Genomic DNA, 13,237 nt, shown 5'->3' on the forward strand with positions numbered 1-13,237 from the left:
AGGCAGCCAGAAGCAGGCTAGGAAGAAATGAGACTCTCCTGACGTGCCTATTGCCGACTCACCCTCAGAGAGAAGATCATTTTATAAGAGTCATATGCGACAATTTTAATCTCCATGTAGACTGACAATAGCAAAGCATCGGAGTTCCGTAAGCCACTGAATTTCAGACATTTTATTGTATCAGTTAACATATTTCTAAACCTACCGATAAGATGGGCCATTGTTCGTATTTAGTTGTCACGAAAGTCTTAAAACTGAGACCGCCTATATTTGAAATTCACTGATCATTATTCTGTGTTTATAAATTTTCTTACAGTTAATGAACAGAATTCGGAGTACAGCACAATAATGAAACAATATTAATTCAGAAACAGCTGAAAATTTTACATCATACAAATGGAATCTAAAGGTTCATCTATCCTGCGCTTATCATGAAATACTTTTCACTTGAAGTTAAACCAGTACTGAAGTGGAGGAACAAGGAAAAGCCACCAAAGTGACTGCAGAAATGAAGAAAAAAAATCCCATTGCACCAACCTTTCAGCTACAGAGAAGGACTATGTTCTCACAGCTGCTGAATGAGCCACCAAGTTATTTCACCAAACTCGGTGATAAAAACCACAATCCGAAAATGCTTTCTGCTATTATTGACGGTCTTATAAACTCCATCTGATCCAATCTTCCTTGCTGTATTCAGTACATTTAAATGTGAAGTAGCGGCTTCTTTTTTCAGGGATAAGATTCCAAAAATTTTGCCTCACAAACTATTTTAGGGTCCTTTTACTAATCTCCATCTCCCACATGCTCAACGTTACTGGCTCTTTCTACTCAGCAGGCTGTACTATGTTAAACATGATAATGTATCATCTTATGCCATCAACTTGTCCTTTAAACCCTCTTCCAAATCCCTTCAAATCAATGTTTAGCAGTATTTGCAAAATAAAGAATATTACCTACTCCTTATGCCTAGGAATACTTTGACCCCTGCCGAAGACGGCCATAACAAAACACTCCTAAAAGAAAAATCTTGATGCTTCTATGATCTCTTTACTTAGTAAGATACTTAGAAAAGTATCCACTCAACTTTTTTCACCAGTGACATTGAGGTTTCACTCTGCTTTTCACTGTTCCAGTCACGTTCTTACACGTTCTCCGTTCTGCTGTTAGATCTTACAGCCCTTGACACAACTGATCATGATATTCGGATAGAGCACAACATGAGCCATAACAGGAGCTGCATTAAACTAATGCACTAGGTGATCTCATGGAAAGGACATACAGTTCTCTGCAAAAGCCTTGGGCAGTCAAAGAAATGGTTTATAACTATTTAGCTGGGTAGGAAATTTGGATAAGCTCGGAACAAACAAAACAAACAATTTAACAGTGGATCATATGCAAATTAACAATGACATCATAAAAACTAATAAGAATCTCTATCCTAGTATCGCTTCAGTTCCAAAACCTCTGCTCAGGGGCACATCAGTCATTCCATGTACAAGTTAAATTTCACCACCAGCTCAATTAACAGTCAAATAACTCAATGAGGTATGACATTTAACATAGACAAATGTAAGGTACTCCATGTAGGGAGCAGAAATATAAAGTACAGGTATTTTATGGGACCTACTGAAATAAAGGTTGCTGATTATGAGAAAGACCTTGGTGTGTATGTTGATGCTTCCATGTCTCATTCTCACTAGTGCGGGGAAGCAATAAAAAAGGCCAATAGGATGTTGGGGTATTTCTCCAGGTGTGTGGAGTTTAAGTCAAGGGAGGTAATGCTAAGATTATACAATTCCTTGGTGAGACCTCACCTAGAATATTGTGTGCAGGTTTGGTCACCATATCTTAAAAAGGACATTGCGGCCTTAGAAAAGGTGCAGCGTAGGGCCACAAGAATGATTCCTGGTCTTAGAGGAATGTCATACGAGGAAAGGTTAGTTGAGCTAAATCTGTTCAGCCTCAAGCAAAGGAGACTGAGGGGGGACATGATCCAGGTCTATAAGATTCTAACAGGTTTGGATGCTGTTCAACCGAAAAGTTACTTCAGCATTAGTTCAAATACAAGAACACGTGGCCATAGTTGGAAATTAGCGGGAGAACATTTCAAACTGGATTTAAGGAAGCACTTCTTTACACAGCGTGTAGTCAGAGTATGGAATAGTCTTCCTGATATCGTAGTGCAAGCTGAATCCTTGGGTTCCTTTAAATCAGAGCTAGATAAGATTTTAACAACTCTGAGCTATTAGTTAAGTTCTCCCCAAGCGAGCTTGATGGGCCGAATGGCCTCCTCTCGTTTGTATAGTTCTTATGTTCTAATTAGCCAAAGATGTTGTGCTAGTGGTCCAGTCAAAAAATATGAGTATATTGGATGGTTGCAGCAAATACTAGAGTGACTTTAGGAGAGGTTTTGAAACAGCTAAGCTGACACAGAGATTTAGTATAGGTTTCACAAGGACATTAAGATTGTTTAAACATTTTCTTTGACTTCTTAAAATTTTGAGATAGTAATGCATGTTCAGATTGGTGGTTATTCCTCAGTGGAACCAAACATCACCTGTGGTGCCTGAAAGCTCTACAAAGGTCCTGTTACATGCTCCTCCTGTTAACTGATACATGCTCCTCCGAGGACACATCTGGTGGCATGGAATATAGTTCCTTAGGTATGCTAATGACAAACACATCTACATTTGTGACAGACGAAGTTCTCCATCACATGTTGTATATCTGAGATAAATATGCAGATGTTAAACAGTCATAACCAAAAATGCTTCTCTTCGGTTCAAAAGGTTCCGTGAGGGATTTTAGCATTACATCTTTGTCCAGGACGAAATCTTTGGGTTAGAACAAAGATCAGTGTTAAGAGACACATTTGCAATGTGACCAAAATGTCATTTTACCATCTTAAAATATTACCAGATTATGCCCTTTTTGACTAGCAGGCTCTATCATTATAATAGTCTTTTTGAGGAAAAGTTAACCTTAATTAACATGATAAAATGCCACATATCTACTAACCAAATGTAAAAGCACAACAGCCACTTTTTAAAAGTTTCACAGGTTGCCCTTTTTATTTAGAAATGATTTAAAAATCGTCCTCAAGCCCCTCAACTACCCTGCGCCTGAATATTCCCTTGTCAGTTATAAATACCATTATGAGCTCAGATCCCCAGATATTAATATGCTTCTACAATGTATGACAAAAAGACATTGAGCAAGACACCTTTTGGCCAATACGGGCTAAAGAACAGAATCCGCCGATGTTCTGAAGAAACAAGTCCATCATTTTATCTACATTCATCACATTTGTATTCTACAGTTCCCCATTTCTGTTCTGTATTCCTGTTTGACTATTTCACTTTAGCCACATTTTTCATCTTCCTCCAACCATAAAGCTTTTCAAACTACACTGCTATATGAAATAAACCATTTCTAGATTGAATTAAGTGCAGTAAGGGTTAACTACACAAAACCCCTTAATTAAGAATCCAATCAAAGGTCATCCTCCCTACATCCCTTTCACGCCAATACAGACACACGTATGGCACTTCACATGAAAACCTATGAGTGTGGACTTGCTGGCAGTCACACAGCATGAAGCCTCAGTGATGGCGATGCTCAGCCGCTCACTCAGAGACACACACACAAATTTATATTCATATCTTTGTGGGGACCATTCATTCATTTTTATGGGCAAAACCCTAATCCCAAAAATGACACCCTTAACCCCTATCCAGCCCTAACCAGTTTTTTGATTGCAGTCTCAGATTATTATAAAAGATTCCACTAATGGGGACTGAAAAATGGTCCCCACAACATCAAAATATTAAGTTTTTATCACACTGGGGGGACATTTGGACAGACAGACACACACACACTTCGTGATACCTCAATTCCATCCACTAATGTAGGCAAGAAGGCATGGGCCCCAAACTATGAGGGGGGGGGGGTGGTTATCTTATGCCCAGCCTGCTTACCTCCACGAGCTGCATGAGGTTGCTGAAGTACTCCTCCTCGTCGATGGAGAGCTTGCCATTATGGTAGATGATTCGATAGTGCTCCACCTTGCCCTCACAGCTAACGCATAGCGTGTAGTCCCCGGGGTAATTGGTGCTCTCACGCACCAGGAAAAGCCCAGTCTCCGGTGGGTAGAGCAGACACTCAGCCTGATCACGGGTGATCTTCCCATGGAACCATCTAGAAGGGGAGATAGAAGGGTGAGGTAGGAGGATGACAGACAGAAAACGCACTTATGCAAACATGAGTACGGCGAAAACCCGAACGCTACCTAAGGCTGCAACCGCTATCGGATTACCGTCAAGTCAGTTGAAATGCATGCTGCCTTGAACACTGTACATGTTCACACCAGGTTTACAGAGGTTCCTGAGAACCATGAATTAATCCTCCAATATCACAACACACCTAGCGAGGAGCTTGTATCTCCAAAGAAAAAAATTAAATAAAAAAATAGTAGCCGAGATATGGTCTGCATGTCTTCTTCCCCCTGGCAGGCAGGGGGCATGCTTGAGTCAACTGACATCCTACTCCCTCGAGTTTCACCTTGTGGCTGTGGCCTCCTGTGGTGCTGCAGGGGAGTTACCTATGCGAAAACAGGAAGTGCTGCAGAGAGCGAGCGGCGCCCCAAAAACCGCCGCACCAACAGGAAGGCTGCAGAAATGCCTGCCGGCCTGCAGCCGTGCTGGAGCACTCGGCGGTGCCGGGCAGAGCCATCAGAGCTCCGCCCCTTTCCGGTGCCTGCCTACGGGGCGAAGGGCAGAGAGAAAGAGTCCGACCCCTGGCCTGCTGGCTCATCCCTACAACGTGTTTCTGTTCTCTATTACAGTAACGGGGCTGCCAGAATCTCAACTCAGGATGAATAAAAAGGATAATCCAAAATTCATAATACATCCTGCTTTTCTTTTTTCCCCCAACGTTTCCTTGCTTAAATTGAAATTAATCTATTTATATAGCACTGTTTTAATGACAGGGTTTACAAAGTGTTTTACAGGCTTTTTAAAAAAATGAAAATTAGTACAGAAGAAATTATAGTGAGCACAAAAAAAAAAAAAAAAAAAAAAAACTGCAGCAAAAATAATATCCCACCCGCATGATTCGTAGGGAACTTTAACCCCTACCACACTGGGAACTCCCTAATGAAATGGCAATTCCATTAAAATGTTTTAGTCAAAATGAAAGGCTAGGTTATCCCAGCCAGGTCCCATTTTCACACATTTGCTCTTGATGTGCCAGACACCACCACCAGGGGGAAGACTCCAGCAGACAAAAATGTCAGCAGCCGCAGCAGTCAGTTAAACTAAATGGATGACAGGCCTAAGGCCACATTTACTGACAGCGATAATGCCTTAATCCGATCTCTGTAAACACGCACCACAGCAAAGCATACCTGTGATAGAATTCCTTCCTAATTTTTTTTTTTATATATATATAGGCCTATATAAAATTATATTTTTAGTTTTTTCATAGTAGTCACCGATTTTTATAAAATAGAGTTTTCCCTCATGGGGACCAGGAAACCGGTCCCCATAAGGGAAAAAAACTGACATTATGTCCCCATAAGGATAGGTAAACCCGCACACACACACGCTCATGCACACAGGTGGGGAAAGCTCATTTTAAATGCCTTTTTCCAACAACCAGAGGCTGACTTCAGGGGCTGTGCAGCTGTGCCCTTAACTGTGCTCACTCTGGGCACTGTGTCCTAGCAGAGATGCACTCCTGGCTCCTGAGGGTACCAGCCTACGCTAGAGCAGTGTTTCTCAATCCAATCCTTGGGGACCCCCCCCCACAGATGGTTTTTGCACATTTTTGCTCCAGGAGCTGGAAGGAAGCAAAAGTGTTGACCGTCTGGGGGGTCCCTGAGGATCAGGTTGAGAGACACTGCCCTGGGTATCCACAATAAATCAACTCACACCATGGATAACTGTACCATGGGAGTTATTCAACACCAGCCCAGTAAGCTCAGTCGGTTCAGAGCTACGCACGCACACACGCGCACACAGCACCCCTCCACACTTACGGCATTAGGCTCAGCTTGCCCCCCGACTTGACGCCTTCCCGTTTCTGGACGTAGTTGGCAGGAATCGTTCCCTCCCTGCCCACTGGGTTCTTGGCTTTGTACCAGTTAGGATCCTGAAGAACAAATCAAGTCTTATAATAGGAACCTCTGGACCCAATGGGTCGATACTCTAAAGCGGTTCACCAAAACACATCTGAGGCCCGCTGTACTTGCGACCTCCATGAAGCAGAAGTTGCAACAAAGTGCACAACTGCAACCCGGCGTATCGCCCGGCCCACTGTGTTACGGTGAGTCGCTTTAATTATAGATCACAGCAGCCGAGCATGAGCGAGTGCTGTAATTGGCTGACGCAGCCTGACAAATCAGACCTCTTTATTTAAGCTCACGCTCGCCGAACAAGCCATTAAAAGGCTTTCTGTTTCCATGGCAACAGCAGCTGGTTACCTTAGTGACTCCAATGATGGTTAAGACGTCCCCCTTGCTGAAGGGCAGGTCCTGGTCTGTGGCACCCTGGAAGTTGTACTTGGCGACGCACTCTGTGCCGGCCGGCCATGTTGTCTGGGGGGCGTAGATGGACGGTTCAAGGAGGGGTCGAAGGTGACAAAGAAAACACCAGCAGGAGGCACTGGGGAAGTCTACAGTTTTTTGATTAGTTGCTTCTTTCTGGCTTAACCCCAGCACATCTCTCACTGGGCTATAAGCGGGACACCTGCTGACCTCCAAACCACAGACCTCTGGGTGGAGGTCCTTCGTCAACACACGAGCTACCACCCTTGAACCAATGCTCAGGCAGGCGAGCAGGCAGGGGGTGGAGCTCTGTGTACGGTCATTCGCACCTGCAGGCTCACACAAATGCTATTCAAATGCATTCAAAGTGGAGGCCGTGATAACAGCCCGGCATGAAGGGCGCTCTAAGGAGCGTATTGTTCCACCGGGTCCTGCCAGGCCACCGGGCCAGGCCGGCCAATGGCAGCTTTGGCACTGCTCGGCGAGCACGTGCACCAGATGGGTAAACTGATAACGGCAGCGACCCAGGCAGATTCAGTGCCAGTCAGCTGTAACTAACAGCGGTGCTCTGTCTAGACATGGCCACTGCTCGGATAGGGAATGGGGCAGCATCAGGAAAAGGCCGGCAGGGCCGGCCTCTGAGCTGCATCGCTGCCCCTGCAGGGTTTCACTCATCGACACATCTGCTTTGGTGTTTCGCAGCATGCAGACACAGCCCTTACACCCAAAAAGAAGGCTGCTCGCTTCCCCACAGCACACATACATATACATAAGGTGGATAAAAGGGACCTTGCATACTGACTTTTGGAAGCTGAAACTAATTTTCCTCAAAGACCTTGTCCTTATTCATGGACAAAACAGCCCCTTTTAACTGCTGGAAACAAAGATCTGCAAAAGGGTGGAGAGTCTTCTGGAACTTTCAATGCTCCAGTATGCTTCTTCATGGAATAACAACAGAAAATTCAGACGTGCAAATGTCATGCCATTTAGATGCCAAAATGTCAGGTAGAGATGGATATCAGTTCCCTCAGAGAACACGATGCTTCATGACACCAAACAAAAAAACAAAAAAAAACAAAAAACAAAATCAGAGCACCCACACAACATTGACCAGCAGCAATTCAGTCTAGTCAGGGCATACAGTGCATTTATGCAAAGGGAGAGGCAGTGCTCACCTGGACCCCAGACATGCTGATGGGGCTGGGGGTAGCAGATGTCCACTCTCGAGTGTCACAGGTAAGCTCGTACCATCAGAGCCAGGGAGCAGGAGCAGACAAGGCAGGTGGGGGGCGGCACTGGAGAAAAAGCACCTGTGGGGAAACAAGACCAGTGATTGGCTCACTTTCTGACGCTACCATCACATACCCTGTGACCAGTGAAACACCATGCTGTTACAGGACAATATTCTGCACAGTGTTTCGTGCAAAATTTCCCCTCCGAAACAGCAGGCTCATTTCAATTCTATACCAATTGGTGCAGAAACCAACTGGTATAGAGCAATTCAATGTTTTATTGTCATTTTGATGGAGACCCAGAGTCATTGGTTCAAAGTGAAGTGTCTTGCATTGTCAGCTCACAGCTCGATGCAGCCTCAGCCATCCATGCGACGCCATTCGTGCAGTAAGCCCAAGAAACGTGCTGGTGAGGCTTCGGCTGCAGCACTCAGACGTAATCAGGGTCCACACGAAATGCAGCATTATGGCTGGACACTGGAGAGTGATGCTCTCTCTAATTGCCACTACTGAGGTCTCCTCCTGATTTTCTCCGGGGCTACGGCCTCCCAGCAGGAGGGCAGTGCAAATTGCAGCCACGCAGGGGTCACGTCATATCTGAAAACTTAACAGGAAGTAACTATTTTTATTTGTGAGAAAAAAAAAGAAGAAAAAAAAAAAGACAGGAAGCTGCTGACGCAGATTTTCCAATGCCACAGTCAGGAAGTGGACCAAAGAAGGACTAAGGCCTCTATGAACCCTCTGCAGATAGAGGCCGGCCACATCAAGGCTGTTCAGTCTCATCAGCCGCAAACGGCCACGCCAAACTAGAGCCTGACCAGTACCAGTAACTTGAGTCTAGGATGAAAGTACCACAATGTCACCGTTTTCATTGTGACACAGGGGCGGCCCTGCGCCTCACATGTTGTCCCCATTCTGTAGGGGAAGATAACGATGTCACAGCAGACCGGCCGCAGAGCCGAGCGGGTGGGCAGGCAAAAGTCGCCCAGCTGTGGGAGCAGCGCCTGTAAGCCAGCACGCAAACAGGAAGCTGTCTAATGGCAGACTGCTGCAGAGCCGCATGCAAACTATCAGGGCCCGATTTAGCAGTACTGGTACAGCCTGAGGTCATGTAACTCTGTCTTTGCCATGCACCACTTACGAGCAGTGCGTGGGCGGGAGGGAGGAAGCTGAGGTGCCTCTGCAAAAGGACATCAGAAAAGAGGAACCGGGCTATGGTGCTTCCTACACCCACCTTAGCAATGGTAACGGGGGCCGGACGGCAAGGTGCACAACAGCAAGGAGGCGGCCCCTCTGGCCAGACCTCTCATTTACTACACACACTAAGCAGGACAGACAGAACGTAGACCAACACAGCCTACTCCCCACATCTTAACGTCTACCATCAGTGATCTCAAGCAATAAATTTGAAGAGATGGAAGAGCCAGTTGTCACTTTTCACAGCAACAATGCAGAATTTATTTGTAAATTTATTTAACTTCTCAAAAAAAAAAACATTTGTTGCAGCATAATCAAATTTAAGGCACAGAGTTGCCAGTCCACCACAGGGCACGGACAGGCGGGCAGATACATGCACACCGTTCCAGAACTTTTCCATAGCATCAGGGAGATACGTCACTTAATTTTTTTTTCTATCGATACAATTCTAACTTCAGTACTACTACCAGCTTTGGTACCTCGATAGCAATACACATTTAATACTAAAATCGATACTGTAAAACGTTCCCTCTATTTATGAATTAACCAACAGCAATTCCCTATAACACAGTTTTAACATTATCAGTGAATCATACAGATTGATTTAACTCCATTCAGTGCAGAAACTCTGATATTAATTTGTTCTTAACGTTAGCTTTATAGATGTTTTGTCTGTGATTTAGCTTAAACTGCTTTTCTTCACTGGATAAAGGGAAATGAATGAACTTGCATGTCGGCAAAACATGACTATTACATTCTGCGTTTAAGTTAACAGCTAAATTACATCAGTATCATATGTCTTATGTCTGCATAAATGTGATGATCTTTAAACTCCCCCTTATATAAATTAGGGTAAGACTGATGCCCCACCAGGTTAAGCATGTTGCCCCCTTATAGCAGCGTTTGCATACTGGGGCTGTCAGATCTGGGCATTCACACTTTTGTTCGGTTTAAAACCAAAGTAACAGCATCGCTCACTTCATGTCACCTTGCTTATAAGCTAGAGGCTGTCAGCAATAGTTGTCTCCATCTTCCATCTACGTAGCTTCTTTGCAGACATGTGAAATGTGTGACTGTACCTCTCAAAGCACAGATTCAATACGTCCACTATGCTATGGAACTACTTAGCGTATTTAAATATGAGCAATAGGGTTGGAAAGAATTAGTGATTTGCATCAGTGCACAGACATAAAAGTTCACAATGCAACTGCCCCGATTAAAAATAGCGTGCACTGGATACAATTTGGGATGAACTTGGGATGCATCATTTCTAAAATATTTGCATCTGCAAAATCAGATTAACGTAGACTAGAGTGTTAAATCATTTTCATATTCATTTAGCTCACAACTGGTGTTCTTAATGTTTTAATATGGTCATTATGCCTCAATACCATAAAAAGGCATGCATTTTATCACGTACCTGCTTGTGCCCGTAAACTGTTGAGCACAAAAGCAGGCTCACTTCACTGTATGTCAAGGTAAGATATAGATTGTGGCTCATCCAGATTTTAGGAGAATACAATTGAGCCAATCAGTTTGTTGAAATGTTGAAGCATGTTGGGTAATGAGCTGAATGGTTTAATATAATGTTTAGCGGTTTAAGAAATTTTATACACACACATATATATACAGTCACCTAAAGGATTATTAGGAACACCATACTAATACGGTGTTTGACCCCCTTTCGCCTTCAGAACTGCCTTAATTCTATGTGGCATTGATTCAACAAGGTGCTGAAAGCATTCTTTAGAAATGTTGGCCCATATTGATAGGATAGCATCTTGCAGTTGATGGAGATTTGTGGGATGCACATCCAGAGCACGAAGCTCCCGTTCCACCACATCCCAAAGATGCTCTATTGGGTTGAGATCTGGTGACTGTGGGGGCCATTTTAGTACAGTGAACTCATTGTCATGTTCAAGAAACCAATTTGAAATGATTCGAGCTTTGTGACATGGTGCATTATCCTGCTGGAAGTAGCCATCAGAGGATGGGTACACGGTGGTCATAAAGGGATGGACATGGTCAGAAACAATGCTCAGGTAGGCCGTGGCATTTAAACGATGCACAATTGGCACTACGGGGCCTAAAGTGTGCCAAGAAAACATCCCCCACACCATTACACCACCACCACCAGCCTGCACAGTGGTAACAAGGCATGATTGATCCATGTTCTCATTCTGTTTATGCCAAATTCTGACTCTACCATTTGAATGTCTCAACAGAAATCGAGACTCATCAGACCAGGCAACATTTTTCCAGTCTTCAACTGTCCAATTTTGGTGAGCTCGTGCAAATTGTAGCCTCTTTTTCCTATTTGTAGTGGAGATGAGTGGTACCCGGTGGGGTCTTCTGCTGTTGTAGCCCATCCGCCTCAAGGTTGTGCGTGTTGTGGCTTCACAAATGCTTTGCTGCATACCTCGGTTGTAACAAGTGGTTATTTCAGTCAAAGTTGCTCTTCTATCAGCTTGAATCAGTCGGCCCATTCTCCTCTGACCTCTAGCATCAACAAGGCATTTTTGCCCACAGGACTGCCGCATACTGGATGTTTTTCCCTTTGCACACCATTCTTTGTAAACCCTAGAAATGGTTGTGCGTGAAAATCCCAGTAAGCAGATTGTGAAATACTCAGACCGGCCCGTCTGGCACCAACAACCATTCCACGCTCAAAATTGCTTAAATCACCTTTCTTTCCCATTCTGACATTCAGTTTGGAGTTCAGGAGTTTGTCTTGACCAGGACCACACCCCTAAATGCATTGAAGCAACTGCCATGTGATTGGGTGATTTGATAATTGCATTAATGAGAAATTGAACAGGTGTTCCTAATAATCCTTTAGGTGAGTATGTGTGTGTGTGTGTGTGTGTGTATATATTTATATATATATGTATGTATGTATGTATGTATGTATGTATGTATGTATGTATGTATGTATGTATGTATGTATGTATGTATGTATGTATGGATGCTCATTTCGATTAACCGCATTAACCGACAACCGCCGTTCGTTAACCGAACATTAACCGTTAACTGATTAGATTAGAATATTAAATTCCTCTGGGGTCGGCGGTCCCGCCGGCGGGATCTGACAGAAATTTCCCCAAACCATTTAAATAACTCTGCGAGGTTTTATCATATACACATTTAAAAAAACACCCTCAGAAACCTTGGACGGTCTACTTTTCAAATATATATATATATAGGTAGAAACTAAATATATTTGTATAGCTTCGTGATACGAATAGAAAGAACAAGAGTGACTGACTTAAGCGTCTGCGTCTCGAAGCGGCTCTGATCGCCTTCCCACTTGCAAATTGCGCTATTCGCATGATAACAACATTATAATCCGACAGTTAGTATTGGATAAAGAAATATGTGAATACGCCCATTGTAACCGAAATAAAACAAGAGCACATGTCTGGGTAGTGTTTACACCGATCGGCTACAATATAGCACACGGATACGTCTCTGCCGCTGAAGCTTTGCGCCAATGTTTCCATTTTCAGCAGCAAAGCTCGTACCTGTGTTCATGGCTCAGTGGGCTAAGCCTGTGTGCCTGTAATCACAGTCGCCGATTCAAACCCAGTGTATTTAGAACGTGAAAAGCGATCTTCAGCTGAGATGCCACAAAACTTCATACTAATACTTCATACTAATAATTAAAATATATATAAAAACATTTTAAACCGTTTAACTGATAGTAATATTCGGTCAAAATTAATTATTTCGGTTAACGGTTAAACGGTCAAAAGGAGCATCCCTAATATATAGAGCCATATATATATGGGCTGTCACTAATGACAATTTTTCTATGGATTAATCTATCAACTATTTTACTGATTGGTCAATCAATCTAAAAGGATTAATTTTCCTCCAGAAAAATCAAAGAGTCAAGTAGCGCTCACCTTTTCTTCTATGGACAATCTTTTTCCAGATGCCCCAAACAATCGGAAAGTGGATTCATCAGAGAAAATGACTTTACCCCAGAACTCAGCAGTCCAATCCCTGTACCTATTGTCTGTCCCTGATGTTTCTCTTGGAGAGAAGTGGCTTCTTTGCTGCCCTTCTTGACACCAGGCCATCCTCCAAAAGTCTTTGTCTCACCATGCATGCAGATGCAATCACACCTGCCTGCTGCCATTCCTGAGTGAGCTCTGCACTGGTGGTGCCCCGGATCCCGCATAATTTATTCATAGATAGGCCTGTTTAACTGAATTAACTTTAGAAGACGGTCCTGGCACTTGCTGGACTTTCTTGGACGGCC

General features: G+C 43.7%; 1 protein-coding gene across 1 annotated transcript in view; it reads right to left on the reverse strand.

Moving 5' to 3' along the window:
- The window catches only part of csk (C-terminal Src kinase), a 34,770-nt gene that overhangs the window by 4,932 nt on the left and 16,601 nt on the right, over window positions 1-13,237 (reverse strand). Inside the window, exons 2-5 of the mRNA XM_072698130.1 lie at window positions 7,720-7,854; window positions 6,482-6,595; window positions 6,038-6,150; window positions 3,978-4,197 (exon numbers count right to left, since the gene is read on the reverse strand). Of these exons, the coding sequence (XP_072554231.1) occupies window positions 3,978-4,197; window positions 6,038-6,150; window positions 6,482-6,595; window positions 7,720-7,734 (462 nt within the window). The 5' untranslated portion in view covers window positions 7,735-7,854. The remainder of the gene's footprint in view (window positions 1-3,977; window positions 4,198-6,037; window positions 6,151-6,481; window positions 6,596-7,719; window positions 7,855-13,237) is intronic.

This window comes from Paramormyrops kingsleyae, chromosome 13 (assembly GCF_048594095.1).
Source record: "Paramormyrops kingsleyae isolate MSU_618 chromosome 13, PKINGS_0.4, whole genome shotgun sequence".
NCBI lineage: Eukaryota > Metazoa > Chordata > Actinopteri > Osteoglossiformes > Mormyridae > Paramormyrops > Paramormyrops kingsleyae.